Consider the following 22,060-nt stretch of genomic DNA (forward strand, 5'->3'; position numbering starts at 1 on the left):
GTGCCACCAGGGACGACCCCTAGGTGAGAAATCTTTTCCAATCTTAATGCCAAAATAATTACTGGAGAATTTACTGACACTCTTCCTATTCTCCCAATGCAAACCTTTCCCTCCTCTGAACTCCTACAGCACCTACAAAACTTATCTACCCTTTAGATATACAAATTTATCCTTCCTTAAACTGCTCTGCATGGCAACAAAAACACCTTAAAGGATGGAAGGTTTTTTCTCAGGGTGTTTGCTATTTAAAAGACTCAGAATAAAAAATGTTAAGCAGAAATCTTTGATGAGCCAGTAGAGGAAATAATTTGGGGCAGAAAACAAAATCACTCCATATTTACTGGGAATACCTAGAAACAGAGATGGTGGATAATGACACCAGTACCACTTAGAGGATGAGTTCCACCAGAACAGCATGTTGGATAGAGTAGCAAAGGAGGTCAGCGTAGATGGGTGATGAAGTACACGGACTGTGCAGCAATCCCACCAGGGTTTCAATGCCATCCTCATTACCTATGTGATTTTGGGCCCGAGTTTCCTCATCTATAAAATGGAAACCCTACCTCACAAAGGGCTTCACAAGTCAAGTAAGAAAGCAAATGTGAAGTGTCTCTCACAGAGCCTAGCACAGGAAACAGTCCAAGAGACAGTGACTCTCACGAATTATTAATCTGAAAAGAGTATACTAGACCTAGGAAGGCTCAGCTTCACCAGCAACAGGCTCCATGATATAAAACCTCTCCAGGCTTCAGAAGGGCAGGAATTTCTGAACATCTTGTTTACTGAAGTACTCTCAACTGCCTACAACAGTGTCTGGCACATAACAGACACCCAATAAATCTTTGTTGACTGGATGAATGGATGGATGACTAATGCAGGGGACCTTAAATTTTATCTCTAAGATCCCTTTATGTTATAAAATCTTAATATTCTGAGAAAATAAAATAGAATTACTTACTAGATGCCAGGGCTTCTGCTTCAGTGGAAGGAACCTTGTAGATTTTTCCTCCCTTATAAACAAAGCTCCCTTCAGTCACTTTGAAATCCAGATAGCGAGTGACCTCTGTAAAAAGCAGCATCTTAACCAGCTGACCTGTAAGAGTCACATAATTCAAACTGTTACTTAAATCTTACTACTTTCAAAAATCAGCAGAAATAAAAGTACATTTACTAATACTAATGGCTTTCCAATTTTTTCTTAACACCATCCAGTAACTCCTAGAAAAGTCTCCAAAGCCATATTTTAAATAGGACAATCAGAATGCAGACCTATTGCTTAGCATATTTAGACTTTTTTTAAATGTTACAACTTCAAGGTTAATAACTTCAACATGCTTTTGTAAAAGTTATACAATAATTATTAGAAGTATGAGGTTTCGAATTATAGTACAACTGCAGGTGTGTTTGGGTTTCTTTAAAGTTCCTACTGTATTTTAAAGAGAGACAACTCATAGGCAAAATTTTCCAGGAATTTGTGCTTTTCAGTTTCTAAGTTAATTTATATTTATTAAAATGAATACTAGTTTTGGGTCAAGAAAAAGCTAGGATAAACCAAAGAAATTCTGGTATACTAAAAATTGTAAACTTCTTTGAGAAACCAAAAAAATTATTTTAAAGCTCATTTGAAAGGATAAACATACAAGGACATTCAAAAAAAATTCTTTTTGAGAACAAGAAATAGAGTAATGAGGAGACCTTTATGCAGCCAAATGTTTCAGTATACTGTACATTAACTAGTCCATAATCAGTGAAAAATAGAGACCCATGTAAAAGAATTTAATATATGATGAAAGTTTTCTAATCAAAGTGGAAAAGATAAATGATGTTGAGGAACAACTGATTAGCCATTTTGAAGAAATAAATTTCTATCTCTACTTCTCAAACAACAAGGTAATAAAATAAATTTATTCATGTTAAGACAGATGAACCTTGGGAGATTGGGATTGACAGAAACACACTACTATATATAAAATAGAACTAATAAGGACCTACTCTATAGCACAGGGAGCTCTACTCAATACTCTGTAATGGCCTATATGGGAAAAGAATCTAAAAAAGTGATATATGTGTATTTATAACTAATTCACTTCGCTGTACACCTGAAACTAACACAACATTGTAAATCTACTCCAATAAAATTTTTTTTAAAAATAAAATAAAATTGTGACATATTTTCATAGTTCTATGAAGGAATAAGATAGATGCTGACATAAAAACACAAAACAAAACAGATGAACTTATTTATACAGTGAAAAAATGAAACCATAATACCATTAAAAGCAGATATTAGTATTTTTATAAACTTGAGGTAGAGAGAAAAATTTTAAACATACTTCCAAATCAAAACCAATAAAAGAAAGCTCAACCAATGACTGTGTGAAAAATAAAAGCTTTTGTACAGAAAAAAAAAAAACCACAGGAGTTATATATAATGCCAATCACAAACTGGAAAAGATATTTTCAACATACTTCAAAAGGGCATTTAACAGCTGTTATAATAAGCTCTTTTATATCAATAAGGAAAAACACAAAACGTCAATAGAAAAATGTGCAAAGCGAAAGGCTGGCCAGTTCATTAAAGAACATGAAAGCCGGGCTTCCCTGGTGGTACAGTGGTTGAGAGTCCGCCTGCCGATGCAGGCGACGCGGGTTCGTGCCCCGGTCCGGGAAGATCCCACATGCCGCAGAGCGGCTAGGCTTGTGAGCCATGGCTGCTGAGCCTGCGCGTCCGGAGCCTGTGCTCCGCAACAGGAGAGGCCACAACAGTGAGAGGCCCGCGTCCAGCAAAAAAAAAAAAAAAAGAACATGAAAGCCAGTAACTCTAGAAATCATTTCACCCTCTAGTAAGTAGACATATTTTAAAAATCCACTATTTTGTCTTCTAGTATGACAAAATCACAAAAACTAAAATGAGTAATGTCTGGGAGTGGTAAAGGTACTGGGAAAGGGACAGCCTCAGTCTACTGGTGAAGTAAAATTTGGCAATATAAAGGAAAAAGCCTTAAAAAATTACTGCCTTTAGGGACTTCCCTGGAGGCACAGTGGATAAGACTCCGTGCTCCCAAAGCAGGGTGGTCAGGTTCGATCCCTGGTCAGGGAACTAGATCCCACACGCATTTCGCAACTAAGAGTTCACATGCCACAACTAAGGAGCTCATGAATGAAACTAAGGAGCCCACCTGCCACAACTAACACCCGACACAACCAAATAAATATTTTTAAAGAAAGAAAGAAAATTACTGCCTTTATCCCCATACTACACTTCCAGGAGTATACAATGAGATTTATCATCCCCTCCAGCCCCTGGTTCCATCCCTCCCTCTCTCTTTTAAATGTTCACAGTATACTGACTGAAAAACATGTTAACTGGGAAGAGGTGGGGGGGAAACTGGCAGGTGATACACCAGAATATTAACCGTGATTCTAAACAATAAGATTCTGGTTATGAAAATTTTATTTCCTTTCTGCTTATCTGTGTTTTCTAATTTTAATTAAATAATTTTACTATTTATATAATAAAAATTTTGTGTTTACAATTAACCTCAAGATAATTCAGTTATTTAACTTCAAATTTCAGGGAAAATTCCAATAGGATCTTTCCACTGAACATATTCCCAAATTACAGAACATAAATTCAAAAAAGGGGGAAAGGGTGGTACATACTTTATTTCATGGGACATAAACAATTTAGTTTTTCAACGTCATCTCAGAAAAAGATGCTAAAAATCACAAGATGCAATTTAAAGATACTCCTCTAACTAAAAATATGAGAAAAAGAGTATATTTTAAATTTCTAGTTTGTGTTAAGGATTAGTTTATTAGTTTGCCTAGGGAAAAAAAAGTTTCAAAAAATTCAACAGCTAAAATTATAATGTTCTAAAATAATATACCCATTAAACCAGGAACTAAGAAAATACCGTGATGCGTTTTAAAAACCAAAATCTAATGAACATCCATTACTTATTCTATGCCAAGGCCTTTGAAAGGGTTATTTAACAACTCCCTCAATCCTCAGAACCACCCTATCACATTACTATTATTATCATCTCCATTTTACAGATACGGAAATGAAGCTCAGACAGGTTTTGTAGGTGGTCTGGGGTCGCCCAGGTAAAGACATTTTGTGAAGTTCTCTCACCGTATGTCACCTTTTTCTGACATTAAAGAGCCTGCAATGGACTGTTAAGGCAGTGCTTCTCTAACGTCATTCTGCTTAGGAATTGCCCGGGGCTCTTATTAAAATACAAATTTTGCTTGGGTAGTTGTAGGTAGCGTCCAAGATTCTGCATTTCCAACCAGCTCCAAGTGCCCCTTAGTCCATGGACTGAACTTTGCAAAGTCTTAAGGCATTACTTTCCTCCGTTTTCTCGCCTCTTCCACCTCCTTCTCTCTGCCTTGGCCTTATTTCCTTTTCTACTCCCTGCCTTCATATACCTTTAAAAAATTTCCTAACAGAAATGACCCACAAGTGTGAACCAGTAATATTAGTGATTCTCAAAAGGATGTACAGAAATAAATCCACTCAGCTGTCTTAAAGTTTCATGTATATTGAACAGTGTCAGATCATTCAGACTTCACTGAGCTCTTTGGTGTTACCTAGGGACTTCACATTATTTTTAAAGCACACAAAAGACCTCCCCCCACAAAAAAAAAGAAAAGAAAAAGCCCACTAGAGCATACTGAATCCAGTTTCTTCTTACTCTTCGTGCTCCGTGAGGCAAAGTGAATCATCAGGTGATCTCTAAGTACCCCCAGTGCATGAGCCCTCTGTTCTGTGATATGAACCCTGCTGAAAGCCATGGTCGCCGACCAGGAGGGTGGATCCACTCTACCACTGCAGTGTTCCTTGGAGCCACCTAAGGCCGTATTTATGACTTCATAGCTGCCATTTCTGCTGCATTACAGTGAGATGTGTCCATGTTTCTATTGATGAGTGAACCTCAAGAAGATCTTCTGACTGGCATACATTTGAGAGCAGCCACAAAGACGTTATTAGTATTTACTTACCAAAAGTTAAGATTTGAGATTGGAATTCTGCGCACATCAAAATTATTGCCTTTGTAGGAATTTTTCTTTTAATATAACTTGATTATGATAATTATTTGAAAAAAGTCACACTTTTTATACTACTGCAATGCCATTAACACATTATGCAATCATTTGTTTTCAGTTCCCTTTAATTCTTTGTCAGGTGCCCCAGCTGTTCCATGGGAGTTGATGAACAGAAGACACTGTCCTGGGAAATGTCTGTTCCACCCAGTTCCATGTGTAGTGAGGAAAGTATACACAGTGTGTGGATCAGTTCCTTAACTGAGTTAAGGGACCTACCTGGAATATGAGCATTTATGTCTCTCACTGTTCACTCACTCACATTTACTTGCTTACCGCCCCCCATCCCCCGCCCACCCACCTGCCTGTCCTTTTCTCTCTTATCTAGCCTAGCATGTTACAGACCAGTTTGCAAACTCATTTCCTACTGAGGCCAGGCAGGTAATAGAAACGAGCAAGGTGGACTGGGCTTAAGGGAAGGTAGGAAGTGGTGGAAGCTGAGGGGAACCTGAGAGCTCAGGAGGCCTTATCTAAGGGAGGAAGCTGCCAGTGAGTCCTTATCTTCCAGCATTTAAAGGGGATCTAGGTGGTTAAGAGAGTGGATCCTAAGAGATCTCATCACAAGAAAAAAAACCCATTTTTTTCTTTTTCTTTTTTGTATCTATATGAGATGATGGATTTTCACTAAATTTACTACGGTAATCTTCACAATATATGTAAGTCAAATCATTATGCCGTATACCTTAAACTTATACAGTGCTGTATGTCAATTATATCTCAATAAAACGGAAGGAAAAAAGGAAAAAAATGAGAAAAAATTAATATGAAAAAATAATTGTGAAAGCTTACAAACTAGAAAAAAACATTAATATGGCTCTTTCTGAAGGCCCAGTTACCTAAGATTGTCACCAAAGTATCAAGAGGAAAGTCTGTTACAAATGCTTACAATTCTGATATTATGCCACAGCATAATTTTGTTTCTCCAAAACCAATTACTAAGAAGTCACCCCCTCTTCCCTCCATTCTTAACTTACCAACTCTAGATGCCTCTAATGGGCCCTATTACTCACCATACCGTTGCCATTCAACAGAATCCACTTCCACATAACTGGAGTAACACTCTCTGTCAACAGTTACTTTCTACTTTCAAATTGGATTCAATGTACTATCATAAGTTTAAGTTGGAATTCTTTACCATTCGCCATAAGGAACTTGGGAATTAAGTCAACATTCCAGTCTCTTCCTCTCCCCATTGATGCTGGTGGTGCTCCAGGTATTTTAAATCTTTTGTATAACTAAAACCAAAACAAAACACACACATAATGTAACAAAATTTAACTTTCATTGCACAACTATTTTTTGATGAAGTGATTTTGGTATAACTAAATACCACCAACATGAGGTAAAGTACAAGTGCATTTCATTTTTAATCAGAACATGTAACACTATTCCAATACATATATAAATTAAACACATTACTCAACTCATGAATGCCAAAATAAATATTGCAGAGGTGGTGTGTATTTGCTTTTAACTAGCAGGAATACAAAACAAACTATTTGTTATGATGTACTAGTTTTGCAGAAACATCCCTTACTATTTGTAGAAATCATTTACGTTCATTCTCTATTAAATAAAAAGCTAACAAAGGCTTAATTTTGCTTCCGTGGTTACATAGGGAGTTAAAAATAAATTTTGGATTATTCAAATCAGAAAAGACAATTAAAATTAGTTCCAGTTAATTTATAATTTACATGAGTTTGAGGCTCTAAAAAGCAGCTTGCAGCTTAAAATTTAATATTCATTCAAACTCATGAATTCTATTGCTAAGATGGAACAGAACAAGCAAAGGTGGTATATATTCACTCAATAAAAACCCCCAAGTTCTTGAGTACATTAAAAAAGAGTACACAACCCAGTCAAAAAATGGGCAAAAGATCTAAACAGACATTTCTACACAGACATATATATGGCCAAAAAACACATGAAAAATGCTCAACATCACTAATTATTAGAGAAATGCAAATCACCTCACACCAGTAAGAATGGCCTTCATCAAAAAGTCTACAAACAATAAACGCTAGAGAGGGTGTGGAGAAAAGGGAACTCTCCTACACTGTTGGTGGGAATGTAAATTGGTGTAGCCACTATGGAGAACAGCATGGAGCTTCCTTAAAAACCTAAAAAGAGACCTACCATATAATCCAGCAATCCCACTCCTGGGTATATATGTGAAGAAAACCACAATTCAAAAAGATACATGCACCCCAATGTTCACTGCAGCACTATTTACAATAGCCAAGACATGGAAGCAACCTAAATGTCCATCAGCAGAGGAATGGATAAAGAAGATATGGTACATATATACAATGGAATATTACTCAGCCGTAAAACAGAATGAAGTAATGCCATTTGCAGCAACATGGGTGGACCTAGAGATTATCATACTAAGTGAAGTAAGTCAGTAGAGGAAGACAAATACCATATGATATCACTTACACGTGGAATCTAAAGAAAAAATCATACAAATGAACTTAAAACACAGAAACAGACTCAGATTTCGAAAACAAACTTATGGTTAACAAAGGAGAAACACGCAGGGGACGGATAATCTAGGAGTTTGTGATTAACATACACACACCACTATATATAAAATAGATAATCAACAAGGATCTACTATATAGCACAGGGAACTCTACTCAGTATTCTATAATAAGCTATATGGGAAAAGAATCTGAAAAAGAATGGATATATGTATATATATAACTAAATCACTTAGCTATACACCTGAAACTAACAACATTATAAATCAACTATACTCCAATATAAAATAAAAATTAAATTTAATAAAAGAGGGGGGCTTCTCTGGTGGCGCAGTGGTTGAGAGTCCGCCTGCCGATGCAGGGGACACAGGTTCGTGCCCCGGTCCGGGAAGATCCCACATGCCGTGTAGCAGCTAGGCCCATGAGCCATGGCCGCTGAGCCTGCGCGTCTAGAGCCCGTGCTCCGCAACGGGAGAGGCCACAACAGTGAGAGGCCCGCGCACCGCAAAAAAAAAAAAAAAAAAAGAAACAGGACAGCTTGCTCATCTTACTTAACACTAGCTAATAAATATACTAGGTGAAGAAGGAATGACGCCAGTGCATCACTCCACAGATGATTTACAATGGAGAGGTCAGTGGTCATCACCTCAACCAGATCAAATTGAGCATCATGAACAGTGATGCTGATGCAGGCACTGTGCCTCCTTATGGGATGCAGTATGAAGTGCCCAACAATACCTTCTTATAAACTGGCCTAGACTTGCCAAAAAAAAAGAGGTGGCGAGACTTTTGTAGATTAAGAGAATAAAGGGAAACAACACAAAAGGCAATGCTTAAACTAGTTTAAAAAAAAAACAAACCACTCCTACACAGCAATATACAACATTCTTGGGTTCAATGGGGGATTTCAATATAGTCTGGATATTATGGTTAATTTTCTTAAGTGTGATAATGATATTATGATTATGTTGGAGAATGTTGTTCTTCACAGATGAATGCTGAAATATTTAGGTCAAGTATCATGTCTATTACTTTCAATGGTTCAAAACCAATAACACAAACAGACATGAAGCAAAAAAATATTCCACTGGTATTATTCTTTCAACTTCCCTATATGCCTGAATATAGAGAAAAACCCTCTTTGATATAAACATTAAGTTTATTTCATCAAAGTCACTATTTTAAAAGTAACTGACAATATCTATATATCTCCTATAAAGCACAGTACAGCTCAGATTCATACACGTGGATGGTGAACAAACCCCACACAGAGAAATAAATATACTTAGTAAAACACACTTTGGAAATGCTTCATGTGCTCATTTTCTAAAGAAGTAGGAAGCACAGAGTATAGCAAAAGGAACTAAGCTTTGACATGGAAACACCTAAATATCCATCAACAGAGGAATGGATAAAGAAGATGTGGTGCATATATACAATGGAATACTACTCAGCCATAAAAAAGAATGAAATAATGCCATTTGCAGCAACATGATGAACCTAGAGATTATCATACTAAGTGAAATAAATCAGAAAGAGGAAGAAATACCATATGATATCACTTATATGTGGTATCTAAAATATGACACAAATGAATCTATCTACAAAACAGTAACAGACTCTCAGAGAACAGACTTGTGGTTGCCAAGGGGGAGGGAAGCTGGAGGAGAGATGGAGTGCGACTTTGGGATTAGAAGATGCAAACTAGAGCGGACAAACAATAAGGTACTGTATGGCACAGGGAACTGTATTCAATATCCTGTGAAAAACCATAATGGAAAAGAACATGAAAAAGAATATATATAGGGCTTCCCTGGTGGCATAGTGGTTAAGAATCCACTTGCCAATGCAGGGGACACGGGTTCAAGACCTGGTCTGGGAAGATCCCACATGCCGCGGAGCAACTAAGCCCGCGTGCCACAACTACGGAGCCTGTGCTCTAGAGCCCGCGTGCCACAACTACTGAAGCCTGTGCACCTAGAGCCTGTGCTCGGCAACAAGAGAAGCCACCAAAATGAGAAACCCGCGCTCCACAACGAAGAGTAGCCCCTGCTCACCACAACTAGAGAAAGCCTGCATGCACCAACAAAGACCCAATGCAGCCAAAAATAAATGAAAATAAAATAGATTTTAAAAAAGAATATATATATGTATGTGTAACTGAATCACTCTGCTGTACAGCAGAAATTAACATAACATTGTAAATCAACTGTACTTCAATAAAATAAATTAAAAGAAAAAGGAACTAAGCTTTGGAATCATATAACCTGGGTTATCAGCCCATCTCCGTGATCTTAAGCCCACAGAAACTATTTTGCAATCTAAAAAATGGGGATAAAATCTCTTTGAGTGACTGGGAAGATAACTAAGACCATGTGGAAAGCACTGGCACTGTGCCTGGCGTATGTTAGGTCTTCATCAAAAGGTACCCTCCATGCACCCTGTCAAGTCTACACTCTATTAACTTCGAGAAGGAATAGATAACTGCTCCAGATGGCAACAAAGGTCACAATTTAAATATCTACAAGCCCCAAACTAGGCGCTCCTGAAAATTATGATGTTACAGATAATCTATTTAATAAAACAAAATTAAAACCATCCATAAAGAAGTAGAGATTCACAAGTAAAAGACTCAAAGTACAAAAGGGACATTAATTTATTTTAATACTTACATCTTCCAGCGGTGTTATAGATGCACTCTCTCCTCCATAATATGGGTTTCTATCCATGTGAAGAACTTTCTTTCCGTTCACTGACATTATACCTGACAGGATACATTCCTACAGGGAAAGCGTAAGTATCTTCAAAGGAAGGAAAATGTTACTGCAAGTTTCAAACAGATAATTTTTACAAGCCTGTCATTAAACATTCTTTTAGTAATTAATTAATACTTATGTATATGCGATATTTGATGTAATTTTTAAAGACAAAGCCTTAAGGAACCAGGGTTCAAAGTGTGTTCTGAGTCCCAAGGTTTAAACTATTTTCATAGTAACACTAAGACATCATTTTTTCCCACTGTGTTATACTTGCACTGACAGCAGAAGATCAATGGTGGATAAAGCAAATTAAGGCGGTGGCTCTAGCTGCACTAGTCATTATATTCTTCACCACAAGGCACTCATGGTTTAAAAAAACAAGGCCAGTTTCACTTAAGACTATCCTTGATGAAGCATTAAAAATCACCTCTGTTAACAACACCCTTGAACACCCATCTTTTAAATATCCCGTGTAGCAAAACAGGAAGTTCACATAAAGCAATTCTAGCTCAAGGAAAGCCTTTTGTGCGACTGATTTGTAAGCTGACCTAGCTACTTTTTTCATGGATCATCATTTTTTTTTAATATACTTATTTTTATTTATTTATTTTTGGCTGCACTGGGTCTTTGTCGCTGCGCGCGGGCTTCTCATTGTGGTGGCTTCTCTTGTTGCGGAGCACAGGCTCTAGGCGTGCGGGCTTAAGTAGTTGTGGCACGGGGGCTCAGTAGTTGTAGCTCACGGGCTTAGTTGCTCCGCGGTATGTGGGATCTTCCCGGACCAGGACTTGAATCTGTGTCCCCTGCATTGGCAGGCGGATTCTTAACCACTGCGCCACCAGGGAAGCCCCACGGATCATCATTTTTAAGTGGAAAAATAACTGACAGACTATGATTGCTCAGACTTAGGATTTTGGCAGACATTTTCTCAAAAATGAATGTCAAGGAAAATAACCAACAGTATTTGTTGCCAAAAATGAAAAGTCAAAATTCTGAATGAGGGACTTCCCTGGTGGCGCAATGGTTAAGAATCCGCCTGCCAATGCAGAGGACACGGGTTCGATCCCTGGTCCGGGAAGATCCCACATGCCACAGAGCAACTAAGCCCATGTGCCACAACTACTGAGCCTGTGCTCTACAGCCCACGAGCCGCAACTACTGAGCCCATGTGCCACTACCACTGAAGCCCACACACCTAGAGCCCGTGCTCTGCAACAAGAGAAGCCACTGCAATGAGAAGCCGATGCAAGCAAGAGTAGCCCCTGCTCGCCACAACTAGAGAAGGCCCATGCACAGCAATGAAGACCCAACACATCCAAATATTAAAAATAAATAAATAAAATGTATTGAAAAAAATTTTTGAATGAAAATCTGAATTTTGGAAAACTTATATCCACCACCATGGGTACATCAGATCCCCAATACTTAAAGGATTTTTCAGACAACATCAGTGATATTAACAAATATGAGCTTTTGACATGGCATAATGAAATGTGTCAACAATTCAGAAGACCTGCATTACTAAGTAAAACAGTACTTTCCCAAGTGACCAATGAATGATGTTACAAAATCATACAGGAGGTTAAAAGAGAAATTCAAAGTGCAAGCTAGATTAACAGATTTTAATGTAACGGAATAAGAAATGTTCACTGATGTGGTTTCAAATTTCATATTGCAATTAATCTTTAAAAATACCCTGCCACTTGTGTTTAGGTGTAAATTATAAAAGGATACCCACAACAATCTGAAAGGCTATTAAAATACTCCTCCTTTTTCCAACTACACATCTGTCTAAAGCCTGATTTTCTTCATATACTTCAGCTATGACAAAAATTATGAAAGACTGAACACCAAAGCAGATAAGAATCGGCTATCTTTTAAACTAGATATTAAAGAGATGTGCAGAAAATGTAAAACAACCATACTCTTCTCATAAATTTTTTTGTTTTGGAAAACAGTTATACTTCAAAAAACTGTTATTCACGTTAACATGTAATGAGTTTATCACCGTTATCTTTAAGTGAATAAAAAACATTTTTTTAATTCCTCAGCATTGATTTCTAATAGGATAAATACTGACAGATACTCTTACAAGCAAAAGCTCTTCAGGGACCTCAATTTTTAAGAGTGTAAATAGATCCTGAGACCAAGAGTTTGAGAACTAGAGCCCTAAATGAAGCATCCAGGATAACCATTAATCAACTGACAATCAACAGAGGATTATAAACCATCACTCTCAGTAAAAAGGTAAACAAAGCGTGAATATACTAAGACATACCAAATCAAGATGGGGTGGGGGAGCAGTCAAGAAAGTCAATCCAATTAATGGATTAATGAGAAGAAACACAGAGATGGGATATTCATTCACCCAAAACCCTTATACCAGAGTTTAGGTGATGCGAGCTTTATTTTTTTTAATGACAAAGGAAATTCTCTGTAACTTTATAAATCCTAGTGCTTCTCAAATTTATCCAAGACTCCAGACAACAGAGAACAAGCTCATCCCCCTAGAAGCCTGACTCTAAAATCTTTATTTTCAAAAATTCATACATATCTCAAATTCTCCTCCATAATGTACTATTCATTTTAATATTTTAAAAATATTTTAAATTAGTTACTATCAGGTTCAAATTTTACTCCAAGAGGGTGCATCATTTCTTATTTAGATCAAAAAACATTATGAGCACTCCAGGCCACCTCCAGCCATAACCACTCCTCAGCCCACAGCCACGCTCATGACTTTTAAGAGGAAAGATTTTGAACTCTGAATAAACAGAATCTTGTAGTATACACTTCTTGTATACACCTTTTGGTCAACATATGTTTACAAGATTCATCCATGTTTTGTTTGCAATAGAAATTTTCTTACTCTTACTGTTATACGGCAGGGGTCTCTAAAGTACAGGAGCCAAATCCAGCCTGCAGGCTATATTTGTAAATAAAGTTTTACCAGTAAAAACCCATGCCCATTCATTTACATGTTGGCTGTTTTCACTGTACCACATTGGAACTGTAGCTGTGACAAAGACCAAGTGGCCTGAAAAAGCTGTGGACTTTTACAGGTTTGCCTAGCCCTACCAACAGTGGATCTCAAAGAGAGCTCCTGATTTGGTATCACCTTGTGAACTTGTTAGAAATGTAAATTCTAAGCAGATTCTGAAACTTTACTTTGCATCCACATCACCGGGACAGCTTGCTAAAACAGAACGCAAGGCCCCACCCCCAGAGCGTCTGAGTCAGCAGGTCTGCGGTGGAGCCTGAGAATCTGCATTTCTCACCAGTTCCCAGGTGAGAATACTGCTGGTCCAGGACCAGTTTCAAGAACCACTAGTAAAGCAGTGCTGCTCAAACTTTATTAAACACCTGGGAAACTAGATTTTGATTCAGCGTATCTGGGGTGAGGGGTATAACCGTCTGCATCTCTAGTAAGTTCTCAGGTGTTGCAGAAGCAGTTGATTCATGGACCACGCTGCGGGTAACAAAGCCATAGGAGTCTTTTGAATGAATACTCCACACAGATATTCCACAACTTATTTGTCCATTCTATTACAGGTGGACATTGGGATCGTTTCCAGTTTGGGGCTGTTACAAATAATGCTCTATAAACATTCTCAATGTGTCTTTTATGTATGCACTTGTTGGATAGACATCAAGGAGAGTACAGATACTGCCAAACAGCTTTCCAAAATGGTTGTACCAATTTCATAAGCTGTGTCAGCAGTATATGAAAGTTCCTGTTGTTTCAAATCCTTGCCCAACATTTTGTTCTGGCCTTTTAATTTTAGTCATTCTAGTTAGGATGTGGTTTAATTTACATTGCCTGACAAATAATGAGACTGAGCACTTTTTCACAGTTTACTGATAATTGTAGTACCTTCTTTTGATAAGTGCCTATTCATATTATTTGCCCATTTTTAAAGTGGGCTTTCTTTTTTTTACTACTATATAAAAATTCCTTATATATTCTAGATATTTAAAAGTGCTTTATTGGTTATATATATATTGAAAATATCTTCATCCATTCCACAGCTTGACTTTTAACTTTCTTAATGAGGTCTTGATAAACAGAACCAAAAGTATTTTAACTGTAAAAATTAACTCCAATATTATCAAAAGCAAATCACTTGCTTAAAAAAAAAATCTAAAGAAGTACTAACATATGATTCAATATATTATATGAAAGTAGAATAATGTTTACAATCTCAAAAACAGATTATGACATAAACAAAGGAAAACCAAATAGTCACATTTCCAGTTGACAAAAAGTAGACTTCACTGTTCAACTTTTGGAAGCAAAATCACAGCAAGCAACTTTGAGTGTTGCACAGCTTCTATATATAACTTTTCATACTTCACTGCAAATAAGCATGACCCACTCACTGGACCATGGCTCCAAAGGAAGCACTGAAGGCTGAGGCCTAATAAAGGACCCAGGAATATAAAGATTCAGCAGTCCAAAGAGCTGATACTAACTACCTTTAAAGGCATCACTTGGAGCAAATATATTAAAAGCTAATTAATAATTTGCAGGTTCACTGATTCTTCTAAACCCATCTATAAAAGACTGCTTTTACAATGCCAAGAGAATACATAGAAGCACAAATGTAATATTTTAAATTTTACTTTACAACATGGGATGAAGTCATTAATTCACTGATAAAACCAATCACATCTGAGTATAGGGTATATATTAATGATCCCAAAATTTTAGTATCTTCCCAAATTAACAACTCAAAATTAAAATCTACTACTATCTGGTGAATACAGAATAAAAAGCAAAGCACATCAAAGTCAGAGAAAATACTCTAAGTGAATTTCCTTTTTTCACACTAGACAACCTGGACCATCCATCATCTATGTCAAGAATACTGATAATTTTTACCAGGAAACATATATGAATGAATATTAACGAACACATTAGTTTTAAAACTAACAGATGAGAGTGCTCCACACTTAATTTCAAGCTCACCCACAACTGACCTAACAGGATAAGAATATACAGACTCACAACCAAAATAACTAAAACTGTAAAACCATCTTCAGAATCCAAGTTTTTTTGGTGTTTTGTTTGCTATTATGCCTTATTTATTTTTTATTTTTAGGGCTTAGAGCATATTAGGTGCTCAGCATGAATAAGTGAACAAATGCATGCATGCATGCATGCATTAATGATGCACATAGGATGCCTGGCAATCTCAGGTGGGTCTTTCATCCAAACTGAGCTCAGGCCCAGAATCCAAGTTAAGATAATGGCATCTGCCACCCAACTGGTTCTTCATGTTGGCCTACATAAAGAGGTAACCAGATTAAACTAAATGTTTGAAGTTCAGCTGCAGCAAAATTCTAGTCTGTGCAGATGTGTGGGTGCGGTGATGGTCAGGAAGGACCAAATCAGTGATACTGAGGCTCACTTCCCTTCAGCACCTACACATAGCGCTAGGTTTGCAATAATCAGAGTAACTAACTCAAACGGACAGCACCTAAACACACTAGGCGAAGTACCTCTTACGTAGTGAAGCAGCCTGTATGGTGTTCCCAAATATGAACTGTGACGAACCTAAACACAATTGCGAAGGCCACTGGTACTAAAATAGTATCCCAGTATCCTGGAAAAGTTAATGCCCACCCCCCTTCCTACTTAGAGGGCAACTCAGGCTTGGAAGAGAATAGAACCAGAGTACGTTAATATTCTGATGTAAAAAAAAAATTCTGATGTAACTTCCAAGTGACCAAACTAAACACTATTAACACTCTAAATCCTCCTGCATTTTAAAGTTCTGGAGTGATTTAAAAAAAAAAAAGAAACAGAAAGTAAATGCACACAAAAATGTGATCAGGAAAACAAGGTACCTAATAAGTCATCTTAAAGAAAAGTGTCTTTATACTTATCTAGAAAATATATTAGCTAGAAAACTTTTAAATCATTTAATCTCAGTGGTATACGTCTTACAGCAATAACAATAAAAGTGGAAGTTAGTTTTCAGCAGAATAAGTGTTTCTTTAAATGTCTCTGTCCCTCTAATGCATCTCATTAAAAGCTGTCAAGGATAACTTTTCTTGAAATTTGGCTCTAATTAGATCATTCCTGCTCAAAACCCTCTCTCGTTGGCCTAGAAGATAAAATTCAAACTTCTTAACCTACTATCTTCAGCATCCTTGGTGATATACCTTCTTTCCAACACTGTTTCCATTACACCTCTTCATACCTTCTGTTTCACACAAAATAAACTCCCTATCCCCTAAATATATATCCTTTTCTTAATACTGACTTACACTGCTCTCTCTGCCTAGAAAATCATTCCTCCTCATGTTCAAAACTTACCAATATTTTTTTAAACTTTTTCAGTTTTATTGAGATATAATTGACATACAGCACGGTAAAGACTTAAGGTGTACAGCATAATGATTTGATTTACATACAACATGAAATGATTACCATAGGTTTAGTTAACATCCATCATCTCACATAGATACAACATTAAAGAAATGGAAAAAATACATTTTTCCTTGTGATTTACGCTCTTAACTTTCATTCATAACATACAGCAGTGTTCATTATCTTTATCATGTTGTACATTACATCCCTAGTACTTATCTTATAGCTTAAGTTTGTTCCTTTTGATTACCTTCATCTAATACCCCCTTCCCCCTACCCTGCTTATCAATTATTTTTAAAAGCCAACTTCAATAACTCCTTCTTTATGCAGGTTTTTCTGATTCCCCTATCTGAATTCCCACATGTGTGAATTCCCTTATGGCACTTAGTACTTTCTCATATTAACTCATATTATAGTTACCCCCACATGAGAAGAAGCTACTCACAGACAGGTGTGTTTGCCTTTTTATTGCCCATAATCGAGCACAACAGTCACAGGTAACTGAAACTGAGTAGGCCATTACTCCAGTAAGTCTTTAATCAGGTACTGTGAGAGGGGACATAAGGGTAACTGCAGGGTATCACGTATGCGAGCCAAACGTTTACCTAGCGGTCTTCACAACCAAATGTCTCACTACTACCTCGAAATGCTGAAATATGTCTGATTTTACTTCTACTCTACTGGACCAGTATGCTTAAGGCTGATTTAAAATACAAACTGCCTACACAGTATTTATACCTTCCAAAAATAAGACATTTGAACACATTGGTCCTATGATCACTACTGCAGTGGACAGAAAGTTGTTTGTCCATAGAACTCAAATAGCAATGGCAAGGATTGTCAAGGAGTAAATATAAAAGGCAATTCAAGATTTTTAAATGCGGTACAAAAACTCCTCTTTGAAGTCGCAAAATTTTAATAAAGAGAAAGGAGGAAAAGTATGGCTGGGATATAAAACAATGTTTTAAACAAATACTGCTGAGAATAATCTGGTTAGATATCACTAAAGTGTCCTTTTCGATTCAAAACTCCTTACGAAAATTACCATGCAGCACAAAACAAAACAAAATACTGCTCGGAAGCACAAGCAGCTGTGGAGCTAGTTACCCTTATTTTATTATTTATTACTATTTCTAAGAAGACTCATGAATTTATTGCCAAGCCCAAAGTCAATCAGAAACAGCAAATTAAGTGGTCAGAGGCTGTCGACAGTCACCAGCCTAACCAAAGTAAGCAAAGAGGAAAAAATGAAAAGTAGACGGTAGAACTAACTCCCAAAGCTGAGCAGTCTAAGAGGACTTAGTAAGGAGGCCAAAGTTCCTACAAAGCTCCCTAGGTCTCAATGGCTTCATTATATTATAGCATAACAGTAATTAATCCTCCTGATGTGAAATCTTTGTTATCAGTACATTAACTATGTTCCTTAGTCTGTTAAAGAAGTTGTGATACCATTTGAAAGGTTTTTATCTAAAAGTTATGGTTTAAAGGGATAGCCCTCACTTCCTTAAAGAACTCAATTATATGAAATATTCCATTTCTCCTAGACAGAATGAAGATTTTGCTCTAGTTTACACTAAATTGTTTTATGCCTTCTTTATCAAAGTTACTATCAATATTTGTGCACTATTATGACCTTATTTTAGATGTAACAATCGATACAAAACAGTGACAACATTAGGCAACACAGAGAAACCCCAACACTTCCTTACACTTTATATTAAAAGTAACAAGTTAATCGCACTAAAAAATGCACTGACACACAGGCATCATGCAGTATTTGGTACCCACAACTGATAGCACACACCTGTTTTTAGGTTCTTAAATCTCAGGCACTAAATATTTATAAATCAAAAATTAAGAAAAGTAAATGGTATGTTCACACCAATTACTCAAAGTTAATTATAATTTGAGGCTTTTTAACTTTGGTGATCTCTTCATTTAAGTAATCAAAGTCCCTGTATCACTAAAAATGAGGGTATAAGATTTTATCACTATCAAAATCATCCCGGGGGGCTTCCCTGGTGGCGCAGTGGTTGAGAGTCCGCCTGCCGATGCAGGGGACACGGGTTCGTGCCCCGGTCCGGGAAGATCCCACATGCCGCGGAGCGGCTGAGCCCGTGAGCCATGGCCGCTGAGCCTGCGCGTCCGGAGCCTGTGCTCCGCAACGGGAGAGGCCACAACAGTGAGAGGCCCGCGTCCAGAAAAAAAAAAAAAAAAAATCATCCCGGGACTTCCGTGGTAGCGCAATGGTTAAGAATCCACCTGCCAACGCAAGGGACACGGGTTTGAGCCCTGGTCCGGAAAGACCCCACATGCCGCGGAGCAACTAAGCCCGTGCGCCACAACTACTGAGCCTGCGCTCTAGAGCCCGCGAGCCACACCTACTGAAGCCCACGTGCCACAACTACTGAAGCCCGTGTGCCGCAAGGAAGAGTAGCCCCGCCCCGCCACAATTAGAGAAAGCCGGCGTGCAGCAACGAAGACCCAATGCAGCCAAAAATAAATAAAATAATAAATGACAGCAGAAATGTATCTGATTACTAGTTAAGTATGCATCTATCATTCACCAAAACGGTCACAATTGATCCAAATGAAAATTTAAATAAGGTGCATTATCTTAACTTGGTTGTTATGCAATAAGACTGTGCCCTCTTTGAGACAAAGTGATACTTCCGAATTAGGCATATAGAAACCTGCATGAGAAAGGATTTGCACTTATTTGTCCGTGTTTAACTGCCCTAATCAAGAGCAAATCTGAAAGACCAGCAATAACCGTAGAAAAACAGTGGAACTAACTAGCTCTTACAATATGCTGGCAACAACAGTGCCCATTCCAGTGGGCAAAATCCACCACAAACTAATAAGCTCAGCTCAGAATCCCAATTAAGCACTTAGAAAATGAAAAAAAAACACCCTGCAGTGGGTAGGCTATTCATTTAGGCATCCAACAGTCTTCCAACTCACCATCAAAAAAGAAATTCAACCCAATACCTCACATTCAAAATGACTAAATAGCTTTCTAGGTAAACAATCTCATCTATTCGGTACTATTTCCTAGCCAGTCCCATTTCTTTTTCTGGACTGCTGAAACATAATGAAGCATTCAGAAATGAGTATTATCCAACAATCACCATAAATCACCATAAATAGAAAAATGACATGCCAGAAAAGTGCCATTCTAGTTCCCAACAATCTTTTCCTAAAAAACTGGCCAAATGCAAGTTTGACAGTTTTCTCTTGTCCAGAGAAATCTAAAATAGTTACTCTGGAGTGTTAGCTGAAAGAAATGTTAATTCCATCTTGAGAGATTACAATGCATTTCAACAAATTCGTAGTGGTTTACATTAAATGACTCCGGACTTTGAGATCAGTTTATATGGGACACGCAAGATCAAAATCAGTATTCATCTTTTAAAACAAAGCAGTCCAATGTCAGAATTTCAAATTTCCAAAAAACTTTTGATAACGGAAATGGTCCTCTCTTCAAATGGAATTCTTTTGCAAGATGAATAGTCTTCATTTTCCTTTAAAAGCACAAAAAGAAGTAAAACATCTGCCTGTATTATTTGCAGAATATTATCTAAAGTTCTCTAAGCAGACAGCCAGGAAAATAAATTTACCACGGTATTACGCACACCATGCAGTAATAGAGAACCTGGCCTCTAGCACCCCATCACCAACCCCTTTCTCAGGGGAAAGCCTCCAGAAGAGACAATGTAGGCAAGGACAGACCACACAAAAGTAAAAGATGGCAAAGGCCAGGTGAGAATGGACTAGACAAATTTTGAGAAAACTCATTTCCATTCTACAGTTGCTCAAGTGGGATGGGAGGGTGGTTAAAAGAAAAGGATAATGCTTCTCACCTGGAGTGGGGCAGGAGGATGAAATCTAATTTTCTCCAAAAATGTAAGTTCATTGAACTTAATTACCTACCAAACAGTGATTATCCAGTGACTCGTCACCGACACCGACTAGTAGTAGAGGCTGAAGTCTAAGTAGGAAATGCCACTGTGACTGGCCTCCACCCTCCCCCACTCCGCCGGCTGCTTTTCTGTTTCCAATCGCGAGAGGCCATCAACCCGTAAGGAAGACGCATCAATACACCAATCCGGGCTTTTCCGGCCTCTGCTGCAGCAGAGCGGACTCTCGTTTCCCACCTACTCTTACTCGGCCGTCACAACCCGCCCAGGCACCTGCCGGACCGGGCTTTCCATCCCCCGGTGTCTCCTCCCCGTCCCGATGCGCCGCCCGGCCCGCAGGCCCCGCCGCAGGCCCGACCCGCCTCCGCTCCAGAGCGCGGCCCGAGACCGCGGCGGAAACCGGCCCCACCCGGAGACCCTCGGAGGCGAGGCGCGGCGCGGCCCGCGGGGATGGGGAAAAGGGGGCTGAGCAAGGCGTGCGGCCAGCCCTCTCCCGACCCTGAACCCCGGCCCCCGGCCCCGGGACCCCCGCCCCTCCCCGCCGGGCCTCACCGTCAGGCCGGTGCCCAGCACTATCACGTCGTACTCCTCATTCATGGCGGGGCCGGGCGCGGACGGAAGACCAGAGAAAAGAAAAGGCGCAGTACTCTAGGGGTCGGGAGCTAGGCGGCCACCCTGAGGAGGCGGAGGAAGCGCTCAGGCCGGGCCCGGGCACAAGGGAAAAGGGAAGCGGGAGCAGAGGGAAAACGGAGCTGGCGAGGAGGGAGCCGGCCGCCACCTCAGACGGAAAGAGAAGAGCGGGGCGGGGAGGGAAGGGAGTGCAAGAAGGGAGAGAAGGAGAGGCGGGCGGCGACTGGGGCCTCTGCAGCCGGGGCGGGGCTCAGAGGAGGCCGTCGATCACGCCCTTCCCGCTCGCTCATTGGCTAGATCCCCGTCGCCAGCCCAACCTTCCTCTTTTCCTACCTCTCGCGAGAAGAGGGCGGGCCGTGCCCCTTGCGGAATCCGGCTCTCCACGCGGCGGACTGCAGCCGTGGTTGGGGGCGGAGGCGGTCGCGCGCTGGCCTCCGAGGGCTGGGGCGGGAGCGTGCTTGCGGCCGGGAGGCAGCTGTCCAGTTCGTTACTCCCGCCGCCCAGCGGGAGCCTTGCCGCCGCCCTTGGACTTTGGGCCAGGACAGCGAGCGGCCGCCCCGGGCCCCGCAGACCCGGAGCTGACGCCATGTGACCTGACCCTGGCTGCGGCTCAGCCCCCTGCGCACCTACGGCGCGCCTAGGCTGGTCTTTTGCAACTTCTCTTGCTTTTCTTTCTATCCTGCCTCCCTTTCCTGAAGGAAAAAGGACCCAACATATTTTAAGGAATTCAGAAATCACTGTTTTCTCTTACTTCCCGCCCTATGTCGTCCTTGCTTGATGCATTG

The 22,060-nt window shown here is 39.3% G+C and overlaps 1 protein-coding gene across 1 annotated transcript in view; it reads right to left on the reverse strand.

Moving 5' to 3' along the window:
* The window catches only part of GDI2 (GDP dissociation inhibitor 2), a 43,103-nt gene extending 21,597 nt beyond the window's left edge, over positions 1-21,506 (reverse strand). Inside the window, exons 1-4 of the mRNA XM_082681757.1 lie at positions 21,198-21,506; positions 10,265-10,372; positions 6,245-6,344; positions 959-1,093 (exon numbers count right to left, since the gene is read on the reverse strand). Of these exons, the coding sequence (XP_082537883.1) occupies positions 959-1,093; positions 6,245-6,344; positions 10,265-10,372; positions 21,198-21,242 (388 nt within the window). The 5' untranslated portion in view covers positions 21,243-21,506. The remainder of the gene's footprint in view (positions 1-958; positions 1,094-6,244; positions 6,345-10,264; positions 10,373-21,197) is intronic.
* Positions 21,507-22,060: the final 554 nt, after the last annotated feature.

Source organism: Grampus griseus, assembly GCF_964374135.1.
Source record: "Grampus griseus genome assembly, chromosome: 2".
Classification (NCBI taxonomy): Eukaryota; Metazoa; Chordata; class Mammalia; order Artiodactyla; family Delphinidae; genus Grampus; species Grampus griseus.